General features: G+C 39.7%; 1 protein-coding gene across 17 annotated transcripts in view; it reads left to right on the top strand.

The window, feature by feature from the left end:
• LOC133485634 (regulating synaptic membrane exocytosis protein 1-like) overlaps positions 1 to 21,860 on the top strand; it is a 109,013-nt gene that overhangs the window by 83,906 nt on the left and 3,247 nt on the right. For 16 of the 17 annotated variants that reach the window (XM_061789663.1, XM_061789648.1, XM_061789650.1 and 13 more), the window contains 9 exons: positions 2,241 to 2,350; positions 2,638 to 2,756; positions 6,427 to 6,587; positions 6,714 to 6,928; positions 11,106 to 11,138; positions 12,579 to 12,744; positions 19,485 to 19,597; positions 19,837 to 19,938; positions 20,081 to 20,220. In XM_061789663.1, coding sequence (XP_061645647.1) covers positions 2,241 to 2,350; positions 2,638 to 2,756; positions 6,427 to 6,587; positions 6,714 to 6,928; positions 11,106 to 11,138; positions 12,579 to 12,744; positions 19,485 to 19,597; positions 19,837 to 19,938; positions 20,081 to 20,220 — 1,159 coding nt within the window. The remainder of the gene's footprint in view (positions 1 to 2,240; positions 2,351 to 2,637; positions 2,757 to 6,426; positions 6,588 to 6,713; positions 6,929 to 11,105; positions 11,139 to 12,578; positions 12,745 to 19,484; positions 19,598 to 19,836; positions 19,939 to 20,080; positions 20,221 to 21,860) is intronic. The other variant, XM_061789651.1, reaches the window with a different exon arrangement.

The raw sequence follows: 21,860 nt of genomic DNA, 5'->3' as shown, positions 1-21,860 counted from the left end.
GTTTGTGTGTTTAGTGTAAAGATGTTTGTCTGTCCCTCTGTCACCCAGTGAATGTATAAGCAGTAAAGATTTTGTCAGTGTAGTTGTCAATTGCATATTTTAAACTGTTTTATTGTTCATTTGTTTTATATGTATGTGTAAGAAGATGTACTGTACTTGCAAACAGAGTTTAAATATTTCCACTTTCATCCACAACTTTCACCTATACGTGTGTGTGTGTGTGTGTGTTTTGATCTCCAAAAATCTATTTTTGCTTTATTTGCTGAGCAACCTACACCTTTGCTTCTCCTGTGGCTTAAATGTTTTTGCCACATTTTCTCTGAATGTTTTTGTTGTTGTTTTCATCAAAAATGCAAAGACCCTTTCTAAAAAAAAATTATGTAATGAAAAAGTGTATTTCCATAATTCCATTCAAAAAGTTAAACTTTCATCGATTATAGATTCAGGGCCCACAATTTAAACAATTTCAATTATTTGTACATTTTTACCTAATTGGGGTTTCCAGCTCATAAAACCCACGAAATCAGGAATTAAAAAAATGTGAATACTGTGAAGAAATCAGCCCAACTTTTGGAGGCCATAAATGTTTTAAACAGAGTGTCACACACTAATCATCTACTAAACTCAAAGCACCTGCACAGGTTTCCCCAGGTGTCATTAAATTGTTTCAGTTTGGTTCAGTTGTCTCAGTTGGGTTCAATATGGGGAAGACTGCAGACTTGACAACTGGCCAGAAGACCATCATTGATACCCTCCATAGAATGGGTAAGCCGCAAAAGTTCATGGCTAAGGATGCTGGCTGTTTACAGCGTGCTGTCTCCAAGCATATCAATGGAAGGACAAAATGTGGCAGGAGAAGATGCACAAGCAAAAGAGATGACTGTGGGCTTCAGAGGATTATCAAACAGAGAAGAATCTCGCAGAGATCCAGAAAGAGTGGAATAAGGCGAGAGTCACAGCTTCAAAATCCACCATATTCAGACTCATCCGGGAGATGCAACTGTCGTTTTCCTTGGGTTAAGCCACTTCTTAGCCTGAGCCAACGTAGGAAGCATCTCAACTGGGCCATGGAGAAGAAGGACTGGACTGTTGCCCAGTGGTCCAAGGTCCTCTTTTCTGATGAAAGTAAAGTGTGCCTTTCATTCGGGAATCAAGGTCCAAGGGTTTGGAGGAAGATGGGTGAAGCACAGAACCCAAGCTGCTTGAAGTCCAGTGTGAAATATCCACAGTCACTCATGATTTGGGATGCAATGTCCAGTGCAGGTGTTGGTAAACTCTGCTTTCTTAAATCCGAGGTCACCGCAATAGTCTACCAGAATATTTTAGAGGACTTTATGATTCCTTCTGCTGAGGATCTGTATGGAGATACAGATTTAATCTTCCAGCAGGACCTGGCCCCTGTCCGTACCGCCAGAAGCACCAAAACCTGGTTTGATGCCCATGCCATCACCGTGCTTGACTGGGCAGCCAACTCGCTGGATCTAAACCCCATTTACAATCAATGGAGTATTATCAAGAGGAAAATGAGGGACACCAAACCCCAAAACAAAGAAGAACTGACAGCAACCATCAAGGAAATCTGGGCTTCCATAACTTCCAGGCAATGCCATAGGCTGATTGCCTCAATGCCACGGCGCATCGAGGCAGTGATTAAAGCAAAGGGATTCCAAACCAAGTATTGAAGATTAACATATTGTTTTGAAAGTACCATATTTTGATTGATTTAATGTGACCCTAATTTCTTTCTATTTCTACGAAAACTGAGAAGTAAATGGTGATTTCGTCACAGTATTAAAAATGTTTTAATTCCTGATTTTCTGGGTTCTATGAGCTGGAAATCCAAATTATGTAAAAATAATCAAATAAATATTACAAATTATTTAAATTGTGGGCCATGAATCTATAATATTTGAAAGTTTGACTTTTTCAATGGAATTATGGCAATAAACCTTTCCATGATATTGAATTTTTTTGGAAAGGGTCTATATCTATCTATCGATCTATCTTGGTGTGTTATTTAGATTTTATAGATTGATCATAATCTGAAATATTTCATATTGAATTACTTTACCTGAATATTTGGTTTTATAGATTTATCATAACCTAAAATATTTCACGTTTAATTACTTAGCGTGAATATTTTGGATTCATTTTATTTTCAGTTTTTTTTCTCCTACCTCTGGTTCTCAAATGTTCTCTTCCTCTTTCTGTTCTCCCTTTACTCTGTCACTTAATAATAGGGGCCAACACCAAGGTGTTACACCTCTTTCCTCTTCAGTGACCTCCTCCTCATCTCGCAAAGTGCGGCAGCTCCCCCAACTTCCCCCCAAGAGCAACAGTGTAGAACAAGGTAAACATTAACATGCTCATGCATGTCTTCTACCATATGGTACATGGTATAGTTTTAGAGTAACGTAGAACAAAAGCAGACATCATTAGTGCAAATATGTAATCCTCGTGGTATTTTGAATTACGACCAATCAATTGTGTTTATGGAAAACAACCCCACAGATGGAAATGATGGTTTGTGATGTTGTCGTTAATTCACATCGATATCTTCCAAATATATCAGATGCTCACGTTATTGTCGAAGTCCTTTTCCATAAAGTCTTTGTTTTCATTTGTGTTTGTGTTCAGCCCTGGTAGCAGAGGAGCGCGTCCGTCAACTCCAAATTAGAGTTCATTCAAACCGGATGTCAGCTGCCAATAACTCCAGTCAGCAGGACCTGGATATAGCCCTCAAGAACAAACGGGAGGTGGGTCTGAAGTCCTCTTTCACTGTAAGAGTTTCAGAATAAGTTAGTAGGATAAAAGTCTTATTATTAAGGCTCAATGAACTGTAATTTAGAGATAAATTGAATAAGTTAAATATAAACAATGTTAAATTACTAAACATTTTATAGTACAGTGGAACCCCGATAAAACAGACCCCGATATAACGGATATTAGATTAAACACACCGTCAGGACTGAACTATGTATCCAAAAATAATTTCCATTTGTCACTTAAAATGCCGTTGAGAAAGTCTCTTAATTCCAGAATTGGTCGCTGTTGTGTACTGGCGCTGTGGCGTAATTTAGGCAGAGAATGAGACTGACGGATTTCCAGGTCACATATATACAATATTACTAGATCCAATTCTAAAAGATGTGCCTGCCATGCCTACATAGCGGCCATGTTGAATGTGGAGCATTGACGTGGCAGCCATGTCACAATGGTTATATAGATTGTCTCTTGTACATAGAGCAAATAGTGTTATTTCTGAGGAGTACAAAGTCTTTGGAGTCTGGAACACGCTATTTTTGGTACAGTAAGGGTTTTTCTTGCCAAGCTGTTTGCCTTTGGCTATACATTTGTAAGCACACTAATTCCTTGCTGCTCATGAAAGAGACTCACCTATGATGAGTACTCTAAGTCAACAATTCCACCATGACCAAGCACACCATGGTGGTAAGTTTGGATTCATTCATTCATTCATTTCCCATATCATTTATCCTCAATAGGGTAGCGGGCATGCTGGAGCCTATTCCAAGTGAGTCTGGGCGAGAGACGGGGTACAGCCTGGAATGGTCACCAGCCAATCGCCGGGCACATAAACAAACAACCATTTGCACTCACTTTCACACCTACTGACAATTTAGAGTCTTCCATTAACTGACCATGCAAGTTTTTTGGGATGTTGGAGGAAACCAGAGTACCCGGAGAAAACCCATGCAAGACCATGCAAGCTCCACACAGCCAAGGCCGGATTTAAACCCGGGTCGTCAGAACTGTGAGGCAGTCGTCCGCCGTTAAGTTTGGATAAAATGTGAAACTTTCAAACATTTTCAATATATTTTTTTTTTATTTGTACTGTATTGGCCTCCAAAAAAAAAAAAAAAAAAAGAAGCTTGATAAAACTGACCCGATTATAAGAGATATCGGATAATACGGACGGTCGGGACTGAACGATGTGTCCAAAAATGGGACTGAAGTATTTCCAGATCACAGATATACAATAAAAATAGATCCAAAAGGTGTGCCTCTCGTGCCTATGTGGCAGCCATGTTGAGAATGGGGCATTGATGGGGCGGCCATGTCATGATAGTTATGTCTAATGTCTATTATACTATGGAGTGCACGCAAAGAGAGCGTACATTTGGAAAGTCAATGTAAAGCTCTCACTGCGCTCTGAGAGGGCAGTGTTCAGAGAAGCAAAGCGCACTCCATTTTCTATGAATTTACAAACTAGCATGTTGGCCGTTGGCAGGAATACATCAGTGTGTCCGCCATTTTTAATGTGCTCCTTCTTTACCCTATGTTGACACTCACCTGTTTACAATTAACCTGATTACCTGCAAAATGTTCCAAACAGTTTTTTTTGTTTTTGTTTTTTTTGGTAGGGATTCCTCAACTTTCCCAGTCTTTTGTTGCCCCAATCCCATCTTTTTTGGAGCGTGTTCTGGCATCAAATTCAAAATGAGAGAATATTTGAACAACAAATATCTTGCCTTTGTCGTGTATTCAATTAAATATAGGTTGAAAAGATTTGAAAATCATTGTATTCTGTTTTTATTTACGTTTTACACAACGTCCGAACTTATTGGAAGGTTGAGTAAAGATATAGAAAACCAACAGGCATGACATGCATTCTGCTGATTCTGTGAAACTGAATCATTAACTGAAAGGGGGGTGTTCAAATAAATAGCAGTGCTGAGTTCACTTAATGAGGAAATTGATTCTGTGAAAAAAATAGGTGTTAAACAGGTGGCCCTTAATTAAGGATCAAGGCAACTGATGCTGCATATGCTGTCTGTACATTTGTCCTTGAAAAACAGTAAAATGGGTCGTTCAAGACACTGTTCAGAAGAAGAGCGTTCTTTGAGGGAAAACCTATAAAGAAGTGCAGAAAATGTTCAGTTAAAATGATATCAAACGCTTTAAAATGGCAGCCAAAACCAGAAAGGCGAGGAAGGAAAAGAAAAAAACGATGATTCGAAGGGATCGGAGAATAACCAAACTGCCAAAGGCTCAACCAATGATCAGCTCCAGGAGGATCAAAGAAGATCTAAGGTTGCCTGTGAGTACTGTAACAATCAGACGTCGTCTCTGTGAAGCCAAGCTACTGGCAAGAAGGCCCCGCAAAGTCCCATTGTTAATAAAAAGACGTGCTGAAGAGGTTACAATTTGCCAAAGAACACATTGACTGGCCTAAAAAGAAATGGCATAATATAGGTTGATTGAAAATTCTAAATTGCCCATAGGACTGAATGTGAGTGTGAATGGTTGTTTGTTTATGTGTACCCTGCGATTGGCTGGCAACCAGTCCAGGGTGTACCCCGCCTCCTGCCCGAAGATAGCTGGGATAAGCTCGAGCACGCCCGCGACCCTAGTGATGAGAAGCGGCTCAGAAAATGGATGGATGGATGGATGGATGGATAATATTTTGTGTACTGATGAGAGTAAGATTGTTGTTTTTGGGTCTAAGGGCCACAGACAGTTTGTCAGACGTCCTGCAAACACTGAATTCAAACCACAGTACACAGTGAAGACAGTGAAGCATGGTGGTGCAAGCATCATGATATGGGGATTTTTCTCGTACTATGGTGATGGTGTTGGTCCTATTTATCGAATACCAGGGATCATGGATCAGTTTGAGTACATCAGAATATTGGAAGAAGTCATATTGCCGAATGCTGAAGAGGAAATGCATTTGAAATTGGTGTTTCAACAAGACAATGACCCCAAACACACAAGCAAGCGAGCAAACTCATGGTTCCAGACAAACAGCATTCAAGTAATGGAGTGGTCAGCAGAATCCCCAGACCTTAATCCTATAGAAAACTTGTGGGCTGACATAAAAATGCTGTTCATGAGCAAAAGAAAGAAAATGCCGAGGAATTGTGGAACGTAGTACAATTGTCCTGGGCTGCAATACCTGTTGACCGGTGCCAGAAGTTGGTCGACTCCATACACCACAGATGTGAAGCAATTAGAATCAGAAACCGTGGTTACGAAACTTAATATTAGTTTATGATTCTCTTGAAAGTTGAATCTTCAAGCATTTCTTAGTTCATACAGTACATTTTTGAGTTTGTAAAGACAGATGTCAACAGTGCTGTTTTGAACATTATATTTCTTGACATTCTGTAAAATATTATCAAATTCAATTACTTTTTCCAATTTTCCTGCTTTGAAATAGAATGTACAGTGTCCCCAATGCATTTGTGTTCATTAAAATACAATTTATTTGAAGAATTTTGACGTTTACTCACCTTCTTAAACGCCCTGCTATTATTTTGAACGTGTGTGTGTATATATATATATATATATATATATATATATATATATATATATATATATATATCACACTTTCGCTTATTAAGCAATGATTGCACAAATTTCAGTCATGTGAACCACAGCATTATTCTCATTCGTATGATGCAGCTCTTCAAGGACCACAGGATGAGCTGTGAGAATGCTTCCCATAAGTCCTCAGACAGTGATGTCAGCGATGTATCAGCCATCTCTCGAACCAGCAGTGCCTCTCGGATCAGTAGCACCAGCTACATGTCCATCCAGTCAGAGAGACCCAGAGGACGCTTCAGGTACATACAGTACATTATATACACCAGTCTTTTCAAGCATTTGTTAGATGTCATTTTTATGATACAGCCACCTCTGTGGATAAATCAGTATTTCAATGGTGTGATTTTGTAAAAACCAATGATCAGTCGAGCCATGCGTGCGACGGGCCGCCACATGATGAAGAGCACCAGTGTGAGTGGTGAAATCTATGGCATGGAGCATGCAGATGGCAGCCAATCAGACACCGCCCTCGGGAGCTTGGGAAGTGGGATCAAAAAGCGTCGCTCAAGCCTCAGCCAACGCGTTGTTTCCATCCTGCCATCGAGGCGCAGTCGGAGTACCTCGCAGCTCAGCCAGACAGGTCAGAGACCATCCAGAAAATCATGCAAGAAAATACAAACACTGTGAGAAAACATCCTCCTCAGTAAAGTTTTGGCTGAAAAAAAACTGTTGGGCACTAAACAATATGAAGAATACATATAAATGTTTCAATTGATAAATGTGCTTACAATTAAACAGACACATCAGAATAGTAATGCTTGGATTTTCAACAATAGCAAGGTCACTTGCAAATTAATCACTTATGTTTATTAAATATAAAATCCATACAGTAAGTACAACCCCAATTCCAATGAAGTTGGGATGTTGTGTTAAACATAAATAAAAACAGAATACAATTATTTGCAAATCATGTTCAACCTATATTTAATTGAATACACTACAAAGACACGATATTTAATGTTGAAACCAATAAACTTGATGTTTGAGCAAATAATCATTACCTTAGAATTTTATGGCTGCAACACGTTCCAAAAAAGGGACAGGTGGCAAAAAAGACTGAGAAAGTTGAGGAATGCTCATCAAACACCAGTTTGGAACATCCCACAGGTGAATAGGCTAATTGGGAACAGGTGGGTGCCATGATTGGGTATAAAAGGAGCTTCCCTGAATTGCTCAGTCATTCACAAGCAAAGATGGTGTGGGGCTGTGTTAGTGCCAATGGCATAAGTAACTTACACATATGTGAAGGCACCATTAATGCTGAAAGATACATACAGGTTTTGGAGAAATTTATGCTGCCATCCAAGCGTCTTTTTCATGGACGCCCCTGCTTATTTCAGCAAGACAATGTCAAACCACTTTCTGCACGTGTTACAACAGCATAAGAGTGTGGGTAGTAGACTGGCCTGCCTGCAGTCCAGACCTGTCTCCCATTGAAAATGTGTGTCGCATTATGAAGCGTAAAATATACAACGGAGACCCTGGACTGTTGAACAGCTGAAGCTGTACATCAAGCAAGAATGGGAAAGAATTCCACCTACAAAGCTTCAAGAATTAGTTTCCTCAGTTCCCAAATGTTTATTGATGGTTGTCAAAATAAAAGGTGACGTAAAACAGTGGCAAACATGAACCTGTCCCAGCTTTTTTGGAACATGTTGCAGTCATAAAATTCTAAGTTAATGATTATTTGCAAAACCAATAAAGTTTATCAGTTTGAACATTAAATGTCTTGTCTTTCTAGTGTATTCAATTTAATATAGGTCAAACATGATTTGTAAATCATTGTATTCTGTTTTTATTTATGTTTAACACAACGTTCCAACTTCATTGGAATTGGGGTTGTATATATTCTATATATTTTATTTTATTTTATTTGCTGTCTCTTGAAAAGCACTACATAGATCAATGTTGTTATTATTATTATTATTATTAATAATAATAATATTAATATTATTATTATTAGTAGTAGTATATTAGTAGTAGTAATAGTAGTTGTGGATGTTGTTGTAGGAGTAGTATTTCATACAAAGAGCTATTTCTATTATTTGGATTCACTCGTTGTTAAATAGGTACATGAAAAATTCACAGAAAATGCAGTGCAGTTCAACTCTCCTCTTTTGCCAGGCAGATCCAGATAATTACGCTACCATTCATTTTGATGCCATGCTCTGATTTTGTTTGTTTTCAGTAGAATACCCAAGAACAGAGCAATACGTTTCAACTCTTATACACGGTGCTAAATTATAAGACTCATGCTGTTGTTGGTTTTACAAAATAATGTGATTTATACAATCAGTCATCAACAATTGTATTAGCTTCAATAATAATCTGGATTTCACCCATCACAATGATAGTTTATTTTGAGTTTAATTACATAAAATAAAGTGTTAAGTACTGTATGCTTCACATGGTCTCAGTAGGGTTGAGGTTAGGGTATGGTGGTGGTCACACCATGAGTTTTTCTTAATTTTTACCCTCGCAGTTAAAGCTTCAATGGTATTTTTTTCAGCGTGGAATGGAGCCTTGTCTTGCATTAGAATTATTTTACTGCGGAGGGCACGGCCTTCTTCCTTATACCATGGCAGAAAATAGCACTCTCTCTTCAGACCAAGCATTTGCCTCACAGAAACATTTCTTCATACACCTTCATTGGAATGAACCAGTTTACTCCCAGTTTGATGATGCCACTTTTGTTTTCATGAAACATTTTTCAATCCTTTTGCAAAGTATTGGACTAATTTGCCTCTTTCATTAGCAGAACAAAATGTCCCCATTTTGCAGAAAACTGTGACTTGTTTAATGCTGTAATGGGGTACTACATCCTTAAGTAATTTATCTTTAATTCGGTTACTCTGCGAAAAATTATACCATGATTTCAGGCTTGCTGGACACACACATTTATATTAGTGTTCTAAACACAGGAGATACAACATATTGTTGCTGTCGTGCGGAAACCATGTATGTCCAAACATGGTCAATGCACAAATTGATACTACTTGTCAGTCCCCATGTGGTCTGTTATTTTTGCAAAATATGAGGGGCAATGAAAATGTAAATGTGGCCAATTTAATTTAACCTACCAATAATTGATATTTTTTCTGAAATATTTACAGTTTGTAGTTTAAATACTTGTTTGAAAATGTATTTTCAAAATGTTTGTGTGCGGCGATGTTTCTATAACGTTCTAATCATTGTTGATGTAGGTGCAGTATATGATAGCAATATAAGCTATGACATCAACTTTAACAATGGTAACTTGGTAACTCAAGCGAGATGTTTTTTTTTTCTGAAAAGTAGAGGTTTTGGAAATGTGTGGATTCCACCCAACAGTGACAATAACTTTCCCAAAAAAAACTAAAATGTGTTGTTTAGGTAAATACTATATGACTAATCATTTTGAACACAGTGTATGGCTATCCATGTATGCTTTGCTTTTTGGATTCTTCAATTTGAAATGGGAAGAATGAAATCAGCAAACAAACTACAGTACATTTAATCTGTGGACACCTATTCGGTACATCCATCAATTTTCTACTGCTTATTCAGTTCAGAGTTTTGGAAAAGTTGAACTCTTTCCCAGCGGAAAAAGTAGAGTACACTGTCAATTGGTTCCCAGTCAACCACAGGGCACACAACCGACGAACATTCACATTTAATAGCACACGTACAGTCACAGAGTTGAGCGTGATCCCACGCGGACGACACAAAACTCAGTGTGTGTGTAGCAGTACTCTTTTTGTGACACTGGACACCTCTTCCCATTTATAATTCGTGTATAGTGTTTGTTTATTTACACATTAATCAGCAAAGGTTTAATGAAGACAACTGAACTGTTCTGGTTTGTTGTCACCTTTAATCCAAAAGTCTTCTTCAAAATCAGAATCAGTTTTATTTGCCAAGTATGTTACAAGACGGTAGTTGGAGCCACTCTACTATAACAACAAACAGCCACTATGACAAAATATACATTTAGGACATAAAAAACACGAGTATGAAGAGTCATTGAGTAATGAAAGTGAACCACTAATGTGGTGTAACTACTATAATGGCAATTGTGCAAATGACGCAGTCCTCAAGCAATTTAGAGCAGTTTAAAGTGACTAATAGTGCAATGATCTGGTACAGTGACGATTGTCCCAATGGTGCAGAGAGTTCTCAGACACGAGTGGCCAGTAATAATCAGTAGCAGGAGATATTCAAGTCGTCAGCCAGCCCTTTATTGTTCTCCGCTTGGGGGGGATGATCGCTTGCAGTTTGTTAGCGATTGTAATCCTCACCCAACTGACGCAGAGTCGTTAACAACTGGTTTCCTGGCTTTTCTGTGGAGACTCCACAACTAAAATTTAGAACTGAAGAAGCCTTTTGGATTTAAGGTGAAATGTCTTCAACAAACCAGAACAGTCCATATGCTTTGATTCAACCTTTGGATTGCCATGACCTGGATGACTGAGAATCCATACAAACATATTCACACGTTTGTATACATTGAAGTGTATACTTCCCCGGAAAAAACACATTGATGATACATGGAGGTTCTATATCTGGTTCAAGGATGCATCAATAGAGCACCTCAGTACTGGACACTGGATCTCCCATGGCCAGTGACATGGGCTTTATTGTCTTCCAACTGTGTACTACATGTACTGTATCTGTCGTCTTTACAGTATGAGACTATCATACATGGTTATACATTTATCTGTATTTCCAGTGCTTTGATTTTCGTTGTTGTTCATTGGTTTTGTCATGTGTTATTTCAGAGGCGGCTGGTAAGGCGGTGGACAGACAGAAAGGTAAACAAATGAGAAAGACAGTGTAGAATGGAAAGAAAGTTACAACAATGAGAAAAACTATGCTTCAAATCAGATTCAGGACATGTTATTGTCATTTAGTTTATACACCATTGAGGTATACAGCAAAACTACTCAACATAAAATTATGAGGCAGCTGGCTCAGCTATTAAAACAGAGAAAAATTATTATTATTATTATTTGAACACATATTTGTAAGAAAAAGTTGACCGACTATGGTTGTTGCAAATTCCAGCTTGTCCCATCAGGGGCTGCCACATCGAGTTACTGGCATGATTTGTTTGGCACATTCTTTTATGCCAGATACCTGTGCTGACACAAAAATCACCCATTTTTCTCTGGGCTTCGGATCGGAAGTGGTTGGGTATTGGGTCACTGGCAGAGAATGAACCTGTGCGGTCTGCACAATAGCAGCAGCATGTACCACTACCCTATCAGTAATAGATTGTTTCTTTCTAAATATATCGTATATACTATATATTACAACATAGAAATTCATAGCAAGGAAAAGATTAAATGAAGTTCATCCAAGCTTAGTTTTATCACTACTCCCAGCCCTTCCTGACATCTGTCTTCAGCATGCTTCCTTACTCCGTCCTCTTCATCAACATTATTGTGGCATTGCAAGATGCTGGGAAGTTGGAAATGTCCCAACAAAAAGGTTTTTTCAAGTAATGATGGCCCTTTGATTAACTTCCCTTCATCAACTATGGGGAAGATTAACAATTCATCAATTATTTGTTAATTGAAAAATATTATTATCACTGTTTTTTTTTGTTTAGGTTTGACTGAAACACTTTGATAACAGCCCTTGTGAGCGCCAAGTGGGATATTTTCAACATTCCATCAGTCTTAAATGCCGAAAGTGTGGTTCGGTTCTTGAAGAAGCAAGTAAAAAAGCAGTCTGTTTGCTTTTTTTGTATTGTCTAAACAACTTGCTGAATGTCAGGTTCAGATTTTAACAAATGGTCTTTGGAAAGAGCTGAACCGATCATCTTTGGATCCAGAGTATGTTGACTGCATGATTTCCTTTTTTCACCTTTTAAACAAGAGCGAACTGACTATGCTGTGGTAATGGGTACTATCAAGACTTACAGTAGTGACCTCATTAGCTAAAATATTATGTTTCAAACTCACAAGTTGTCCAAATTAGTAGATATGGTACAGTATATTGTTAACGTCACCATGGAAGATTTGTTAGCCTGCGTCTGCGTTGTAATGTATATCCTGTTGTGAGACCTACCTTGAAATCTAAATAAAAAACAAAAATTATAAATGTGAAAAATCAATTACCATACAGTACTTTACAGCTATTTGACGGTATATGAATGCACAACATAAACGTTGAGATAACACGCTTAAAACAGCGCATGCAAAAAAAAAAATAATAATAATTGAAGCTCAACAATTTTTTTGCTGCAGAGGCAACAGCAGGTAAGAAGGTGGCTAAGGCTGGCAGCAGCAGTATCCAAAGGAGCGTAGAGACGGGCATGGCAGTGGAGTACCCACGGGGAGGGTCAGCGATGAACCGTCAGGCCAGTAGGGAATCCACTGACGGCAGCATGAACAGCTACAGCTCTGAGGGAAAGTAAGTACAGATGATACCGTTTGTGAACCCTATGGTTTTACCTGGATTTTGGTATATGATATTTATCTAAGTCACAACAATAGACAATCACAGTCTGTTTAAACTAATATCACACAAACAATCATTTTATTCATCTTTTTATTGGACACTTTATGTAAACAAAAATATGTGAACCCCAAGGCTAATGTATTTCTGAGCATCCCAGACACAGAGAGAGTCGTGATTGGTGCAGATTGTAATGGACATGTTGGTGAAGGAAATAGGGGTGATGAAGAAGTGATGGGTAAGTATGGCATCCAGGAAAGGAACTTGGAGGGACAGATGGTGGTAGATTTTGCAAAAAGGCTGCAAATGGCTGTAGTGAACACTTTTTTCCAGAAGAGGCACGAACATAGGGTGACCGACAAGAGCGGAGGTAGAAGCACGCAGGTGGATTACATTTTGTGCAGATGATGTAATCTGAAAGAGGTTACTGACTATAAGGTAGTGGTAGGGAGAGTGTGGCAACACAGCATAGGATGGTGGTGTGTAAGATGACTCTGGTGGTGGGGAGGACGATCAAGACGACAAAGGCAGAGCAGAGAACAATGTGGTGGAAGCTGAGACAGGACGAGTGTTGTGCAGCTTTTCGTGAAGAGGTGAGACAGGCTCTCGGTGGACAGGAGGAGATTCCAGAAGACTGGACCATTACAGCCAAGGTGATCAGAGAGGCAGGCAGGAGAGTACTTGGTGTATCTTCTGGCAGGAAAGGAGAGAAGGAGACTTGGTGGTGGAACCTCACAGTACAGGAATCATACAAGGAAAAAGGTTAGCTAAGAAGAAGTGGGACACTGAGAGGACCGTGGAGAGGCGAAAGGAATACATTGAGATGCGACATAGGGCAAAGGTAGAGGTGGCAAAGGCCAAACAAGAGGCATATGACATGTATGCCAGGTTTGACACTAAAGAAGGAGAAAAGGATCGATACAGGTTGGCCAGACAGAGGGATAGAGATGGGAAGGATGTGCAGCAGGTTAGGGTGATTAAGGATAAAGCTGGAAATATGTTGACTGGTGCCAGTAGTGTGCTAGATAGATGGGAAGAATACTTTGATGTGTTGATGAATGAGGAAAATGAGAGAGAAGGGCGAGTAGAAGAGACAAGTGTGGTGGACCAGAAAGTGGCAATGATTAGTAAGGGGGACGTTAGAAAGGCATTAAAGAGGATGAAAAATGGAAAGGCAGTTGGTCCTGATGACAGTCCTCTGGAGGTATGGAAGCATCTAGGAGAGGTGCCTGTGGAGTTTTTGACCAGCTTATTCAATATAATTCTAACACGTGAGAAGATGCCTGAGGAATGGAGGAAAAGTGTGCTGGTGTCCATTTTTAAGAACAAGGGTGATGTGCAGAGCTGTGGGAACTCTACAGGAATAAAGTTGATGAGCCACACAATGAAGTTATGGGAAAGAGCAGTGGAGGCTAGACTCAGAACAGAAGTGAGTATTTGGGAGCAACAGTATGGTTTCATGCCTAGAAAGAGTACCACAGATGCATTATTTGCCTTGAGGATGTTGATGTACAGAGAAGGTCAGAAGGAGCTACATTGTGTCGTTGTAGAGCTAGAGAAAGCCTATGACACAGTACCCAGAAAGGAACTGTGGTCCTGCATACGGAAGTCTGGAGTGGCAGAGAAGTATGTTAGAATAGTACAGGACATGTACGAGGGCAGCAGAACAGTGGTGAGGTGTGCTTTAAGTGTCACAGACGAATTTAAGGTGGAGGTGGGACTCCATCAGGGATCAGCCTGGAGCCCCTTCCTGTTTGCAGTGGCGATGGATAGGTTGACAGATGAGGTTAGACTGGAATCCCCGTGGACCATGATGTTTGCAGATGACATTGTGATCTGCAGTGAAAGCAGGGAGAAGGTGGAGGAACTGTTAGAAAGATGGAGGCCTGCACTGGAAAGCAGAGGAATGAAGATTAGCCAAAGTAAGACAGAATAAATGTGCATGAGTGAGAGGGGTGGTGGGGGAAGAGTGAGGCTACAGGGAGAAGAGATAGCAAAGGTGGAGGACTTTAAATACTTGGGGTCAACAGTCCGGAGTAATGGTGAGTGTGGTCACGAAGTGAAGAAACGGGTCCAAGCAGGTTGGAACGGGTGGAGGAAAGTATCAGGTGTGTAATGTGATAGAGTCTCTGCTAGGATGAAGGGCAAAGTTTATAAAACAGTGGTGAGGCCAGCCATGATGTACGTATTAGAGACAGTGGCACTGAAGAGACAACAGGAAGCAGAGCTGGAGGTGGCGGAAATGAAGATGTTGAGGTTCGCTCTCGGAGTGACCAGGTTGGATAAAATTAGAAATGAGCTCATCAGAGGGACAGCCAAGGTTCGATGTTTTGGAGACAAAGTCAGAGAGAGCAGACTTTGATGGTTTGGACACGTCCAGAGGAGAGAGAGTCAGTATATTGGTAGAAGGATGATGAGGATGGCCCTGCCAGCCAAGAGAGCTAGACGAAGACCGAAGAGAAGGTTGATGGATGTCGTCAGGGAAGACATGAGGCCAGTTGGTGTTCGAGAGGAGGATGCAGGAGATAGACTCACATGGAAAAGGATGATGCGCTGTGGCGACCCCTAAAGAGACAAGCCAAAAGGAAAAAGAAAAAGAAGGCTAATGAATTCTCCAAGCGTTAATCTGAGTAAGGAGCAGAGGTAGAGTACCCAAATATTGTATTCAAGAGTACTGTTACTTTATAATAATTTCACTCAAGTAAAAGTAAAAAGTAGTCCTCAAAATAATATTACTTAAGTAAGAGTATGAAATTACTCAGTGAAAAAAACTACCGTAATTTCTCTAATTTTACTTTTTCTGTGTAAAATGCGCACCCATGTAGAATGCGCACACCCAAAGTTGTCCTAAAGATTCTGGAAAACCCTTCCACCTATGTATAATGCATTTTTACAATGCATGATTTTGCTTCTACTCATATGATCAAAACAAAGTATTTTTTCAAAGAATTATTCTGAAGTTAAGCACTTTATTTGAAGTAGGAGAAAAATCCCCATATCATGATGCTTGCACCACCATGCTTCACTGTCTTCACTGTGTACTGTGGTTTGAATTCAGTGTTTGCAGGACGTCTGACAAACTGTCTGTGGCCCTTAGACCCAAAAACAACAATCTTACTCTCATCAGTACACAAAATATTATCCATCCATCCATCCATTTTCTGAGCCGCTTCTCCTCACTGGGGTCTCGGGCGTGCTGGAGCCTTTCCCAGCTATCATCGGGCAGGAGGCGGGGTACACCCTGAACTGGTTGCCAGCCAATCGCAGGGCACATAGAAACAAACAACCATTCGCACTCACATTCACACCTACGGGCAATTTAGAGTCCCCAATTCATGCATGTTTTTGGGATGCGGGAGGAAACCGGAGTGCCCGGAGAAAACCCACGCACGCACGGGGAGAACATGCAAACTCCACACAGGCGGGGCCGGGGATTGAACCCCGGTCCTCAGAACTGTGAGGCTGACGCTCTAACCAGTTGGACACCGTGCCGCCTATTTGAACATGTAATACTTTTTTTTTTGCTTGCTCTTATTTTGAAATTCAAAGCCTTACTTTTATGTAGTAAATGAGAAAACACACGGTTGTGCTCATATGTTTGATTACCCAGGCAGAAATTGTAAGATGGGTACAATTCTTTAAAGAAAACATGAAGGGCTCGGCAAAACACATTTAACTTTATTTTAATGGGATTCAAATTAAACTGTCCATCATTGCAGAAAAGCATTATCATTAAACAAAACATAAGCATAAAGAAATGAATGATGGTTGTTGTTCAGTCATTTAAAAAATATATATATATATATTTCACAAATTCTGCCAGGGTATGTAAACTCATGAGCACAACTGTACATACAGTATATGCAGTCATACGTACCACTGTCATATTGGAATAAAAGTGTAGGCTACATCTTTTTCATAACCTCTAGGTGGCGGCAAATTAGAATGAAAGTGTACACCTTTCTCATAACCTCTAGGTGGCGGTGACATTGGAATGAAAGTGTACAGCTTTTTCATAAGCTCGAGATGGCGGCATACATTTATAAAATGTGAAAGTTTTTTGCATTTTCCCCTATACCTATTTATAATGCGCACTACTGACTTTTGACTATTTTTTGGGCAAAAACAATCGCATTATACACGAAAAATTACGGTACTGAGTAACTGAGTAACTTCAGATTTTTTTCTATCAGGGTATGAATGTCAAATAAAATAAAAATAACTAAATGGAATATGCACATGCAAATTCAGGTACTGCTGAAAAATATCACTGAATCCATCCATTTTATATACCGCTTATCCTCACTAGGGTCGCGGGCGTCATCTATCTTTGGGCGAGAGGCAGGGTACACCCTGAACCAGTCGCCAGCCAATCACAGGACACATAGAAACAAACAACCTTTCGCACTCACCTTCACGCCTACGTCCAATTTAGAGTCTTCAATTAACTGACCATGCATGTTTTTGGAATATGGGAGGAAACCGGCGTACCCAGAGAAAAGCCATGCTGGCACGGGGAGAACATGCAAACTCCACATAGGCGAGGCTGGATTTGAACCCGGGTCCTCAGAACTGAATCTAAAACATCCATCCATCCATCCATTTTCTGAGCCGCTTCTCCTCTCTAGGGTCGCGGGCGTGCTGGAGCCTATCCCAGCTATCATCGGGCAGGAGGCGGGGTACACCCTGAACTGGTTGCCAGCCAATCGCAGGGCACATAGAAACAAACAACCATTCGCACTCACAGTCATGCCTACGGGCAATTTAGAGTCTCCAATTAATGCATGTTTTTGGGATGTGGGAGGAAACCGGAGTGCCCGGAGAAAACCCACGCAGGCACGGGGAGAACATGCAAACTCCACACAGGCGGGGCCGGGGATTGAACCCGGGTCCTCAGAACTGTGAGGCTGACGCTCAAACCAGTCGTCCACAAATTTAGGCAGATTCAACTCCAAGAAATGGTCTAGGTTTACTTGTTAAACAGCACAATGGGCTCAACAGCCAGAGATGACAAAAACAAGGAACAAGGCTGCGGTCAGTGGACATAAAAGGTCTACACAGCCCTGTTTAAATGCCAGGTTTTTGTGATGTAAAATAATTTTGACCAAAATAAATCATTTTCTAACTTTTCCACCATTAATGTGACCTACAATTTTTACCACTCAAATTAGTTATTGGTTTAGGTTTATTTTGGTTTATAGGTTTGGCTGTGTTCAGGAGTAACCAGTCACATTCAAACTCATGTTAAATGGGAGTCCACACAAACCTGCCACCATTTGAATTTTTAAGTGCCAAAAACCAACAGCATGGGGCCTTACAGAAACATTATTTGCTATATTAACTAGAATGGCTGAATGAAGAAACTGTTTGGTGACCACATTTATTGATAAAGTATAGGCTTTTGAACTAGATCTGTTTTATGTTACCTGCACTTCAACTGTAGCGCGAGCGAGCAAGCGAGAAAGCACAATAGATTACACAACGGCAAAGATGCATGTTACTTATGGCCATAATATAAAACTAATGTTGCCTTACACACAGACAAAAAAAAACATCTGCAACTTACCGCAAGATGTTTTCTCAAGTTGATGTGGGCTGAAAGAGCCAACTTTGGGCAGTTATACTGAATTGCATGATAAAGCTGTGTTTTTTGTTTTGATTTTTCTTGTAGTCTGAAATGCAAATGCGAGTCGAGTGACTTTTTTTTTTTTTTTCCCAATATGAGTCACTGCGAATGGCCCACAAAGCCCAATAAAGGACTTTGTGTACAGACCTGTGACTTTCTTGTGTTGTTTGATTGGTGTAATTGAGTCAAACATCACTGTGGTTACGTTGGATTGGTGCAACGGCGCTGTTGCGGAAGTCGAAAACGAAAGTCTAAAAGCAGATCACGCACGCAATAATTGATAAATAAAATTAGCGAGCGGCATGTAGATCATTGTAATAGTAAAAGTACTGTTTCTTCTTAACATAAATACTCAAGCAAAAGTCAAAAGTATGATGAATGAAAACTACACTGACAAGTACAATTTATCCAAAATGTTATGTAAATGTAACTGAGTAAATGTAACGTATTCCTACCCTCCTCCGGTCAGGAGTAATCCAACCTATAGTCTAATCAATGTGAAAAGATCGAAGGTTTTGGTTAAAGCTGCCCTGCCCCATAAAAAATCTCAGACCAGTCTTGAGTTTGTTATTCTCAAGAAGCATTGCACAATGTGAATTATGCCTCGCAAAATAGGCCTTTCAGAATACCTACAACTGAGAATTGTTAACTTGCATAAAGCTGGAAATGTCACAAAAGTAGATCTTAAAGCTTCATCAGTCCATCGTAAAACCGATTGTCTCCAAATGAAGACATTTGAGCACTGTTTCTGCACTTTCTGGGAGATGTCATCCTGTAAAGATGACTGCATGTGCACAGCTCAGAATGCCCAATGAGGTGTAATAAAATCCTAGCATGTCAGCTAAAGATTTACAGAACTCTCTGACCCATGCTAACTTCTCTTTTGAAAAATCTACAATAGCAACAAAACTTCAACATGAGCCAAAGAAAACTGACCTGTGGTCTGCTCACAATCTCATAATCTCTGCAGTGGCCAAGGACAGAAAATTATGAATGCAGTGTTTCCCCTGGATTCCCCACTTCATTAAATATGTGTGTCTGTGTGTCTGTCTTTGTTTCTGTATATCAGTCTTATCTTCTCAGGAATGAGGTTGGGTGCTGACAGTCAGTTCAGTGACTTCCTGGATGGTTTAGGACCCGGTCAACTGGTTGGCCGGCAAACACTGGCAACACCTGCAATGGGTGAGTGGATTTACACCATTTATTTTGCTACTGTCTCCAACAAGTATTTTTCTTTATTTTCTGTGTTCATTTAGAAACATAATTGAGACAATTTTTTTTTTTGAAAATGAATGTGTCTAACGCGGCCTATTAACAATTAAGGAAAATACAATTCAATTAGACTTAATAATACAATTTACGACAAGCACAAATAATGCATGTGTTTCACTGGCGTACATTTATGTTTCCCACATATGCAGGTGATGTTCAAATTGGTTTGATGGATAAGAAAGGACAGTTGGAGGTGGAGGTGATCAGGGCACGAGGCCTTACCCCCAAACCAGGCTCCAAATCCCTCCCAGGTGACAAACATGTCCTTAGTAACTTCTTCCTCATTGTCCTCTTCTTTCACTACCTCACCATACCCAGTTTCTTTTTTCTTTTTTCTTCACCCCTTTATGCGTCATTTCTTTAATCCCTCTAACTCCACTGCTGCATCAACAGCTCCCTATGTCAAGGTGTACCTGCTGGATAATGGAACTTGTAAAGCCAAAAAGAAAACTAAGATTGCACGAAAGACCCTGGAGCCTCTGTACCAGCAGCATCTGCTATTTGATGAGAGTCCCCAGGGCAAGGTGCTTCAGGTAATCTGCTGTGTGTGTGTGTGTGTGTGTTTGTGTGTGTGTTCCAGATTGAATCAACAAAATCAGTTTCTCATTGCAGATTTATATATGAAAAAGGGTTAACCATATATCTACACCAGATAATAATGGTATCCATTCATGAAGTGAATATTTTAAAAACATTTCTTCTTTTTTTCCACTCCCAACAGTCACTAGATTTTCTGTTGGACTAAGTACTGTGGTTTGTGTTTTTTGTTTTACCTTTACACCCGTGTGCTGTCAACATTGTTTGTCATTAGCACCGCCCCACTCTTCCCTCAACTCCTTGCCAGCCCCTCTGTGCCACCCCCTCATTGTAAATAGTCTAGTTCAATGAGATTAACATAAAAGTTAAAGAAATCCAGTCTGAAAATTCAAAGTCCAGAAAAGGATAATACTCTATTAGGCATGCTGTACTATACTGTCCCACATGTTTTGGCTTTGTAAGCAGTATTTTTGTGTGTGTGAAATATAATCTTCTTAAAACATAAAATTCTGATGTATTCCAACACTATTTATTATTGATTTTCACAATGAACCTAAAGACTTAAAAGAAAAAGTTTGACTGAATTCAAGTAAAGTACAGAAAAATATTTCTGTTTAAAAATGTGTTTTTTAATAGGGTAGTCCAAAGTGCATGAAACTTGATAAATAACAAAATAAATAGTGTATATGTGTGCGTTTATGCATTCTTAATAAACTATATTTTCAAAAAGATTTTGGAATAAAAAATTTCTACAAACTAATAACTAAACTAACCCTGTTCTTTCATTGCATCTTTTTTTTTAATGCGGTCCTTTAGTTTGATCGGCTGTTGTTTTGTCTCAACCTTTTTTGTTCTGTAGTTGTATCTGTGAGTGTCTGATTCATGCCCTTGTTCCGCTGTTTGTTGATGAATGTTTTACTTACAGTTGTACCTTGACTTACGAGTGCCCCCAATTAATGATTTTTTTTTCAAGAAACGAGCTTGGTCGATTACCCGCTTTGATTTGCGAGCCAAAATTTGAAATTTTGAAGTAGGAGCAAGCCTCAGATACACCATAAAAGTCATTCTCTCCATGTGCCACGTATTTTAGGTATCTTTGTTTTTTTTCTGTAAATTTGTCCTCATTGATGCGCCCAAGAAAGTGAAAAGTGCAAGTGACTGTACTATTAGAAGTATAGCGGTTTCAACAATGTTGCATGAGCCCTCTCTGGCTAGGTTGCAAGTGTGCTGCTAGGGCATGTTTTTATTGACTTGTTTCTTGTGAAGAGCTATAAATCTTCTGTTTCGCAGTACTGTACACGGGGACAGAGTTCTAATCCTTCGACTGTGGAAATGTATTGCTCTGATCGGTCACTCCTGGTGCACATAACAGAGAGGCGCAATACGGCCAAGCTAGCTAATTTTTTAACATGGTTTGAGGGGAGTGCGACACAGAGCTCCTGGTGTCACTCACTGTAGGTCATTCTGCTGTGTTTGTGCGTGTTTCTTTACATTCTCTTTCATCTTTTTTTTTCATTAAAAAAAGCACGTTACAAAGAAATGGGTGTTTGTCGGTTGCCTGGAACAGATTAATAGCATTTCCATTCATTTCAATGGGGAAGGGTGATTTGAGATACAAGGAGCAGTCAAAAAAAGT

The sequence above is a fragment of the Phyllopteryx taeniolatus genome, chromosome 11 (genome assembly GCF_024500385.1).
Source record: "Phyllopteryx taeniolatus isolate TA_2022b chromosome 11, UOR_Ptae_1.2, whole genome shotgun sequence".
Lineage (NCBI taxonomy): Eukaryota > Metazoa > Chordata > Actinopteri > Syngnathiformes > Syngnathidae > Phyllopteryx > Phyllopteryx taeniolatus.
Note: the sequence above shows the minus strand (reverse complement) of the source record. Positions and strands in the feature narration are given on the sequence as shown.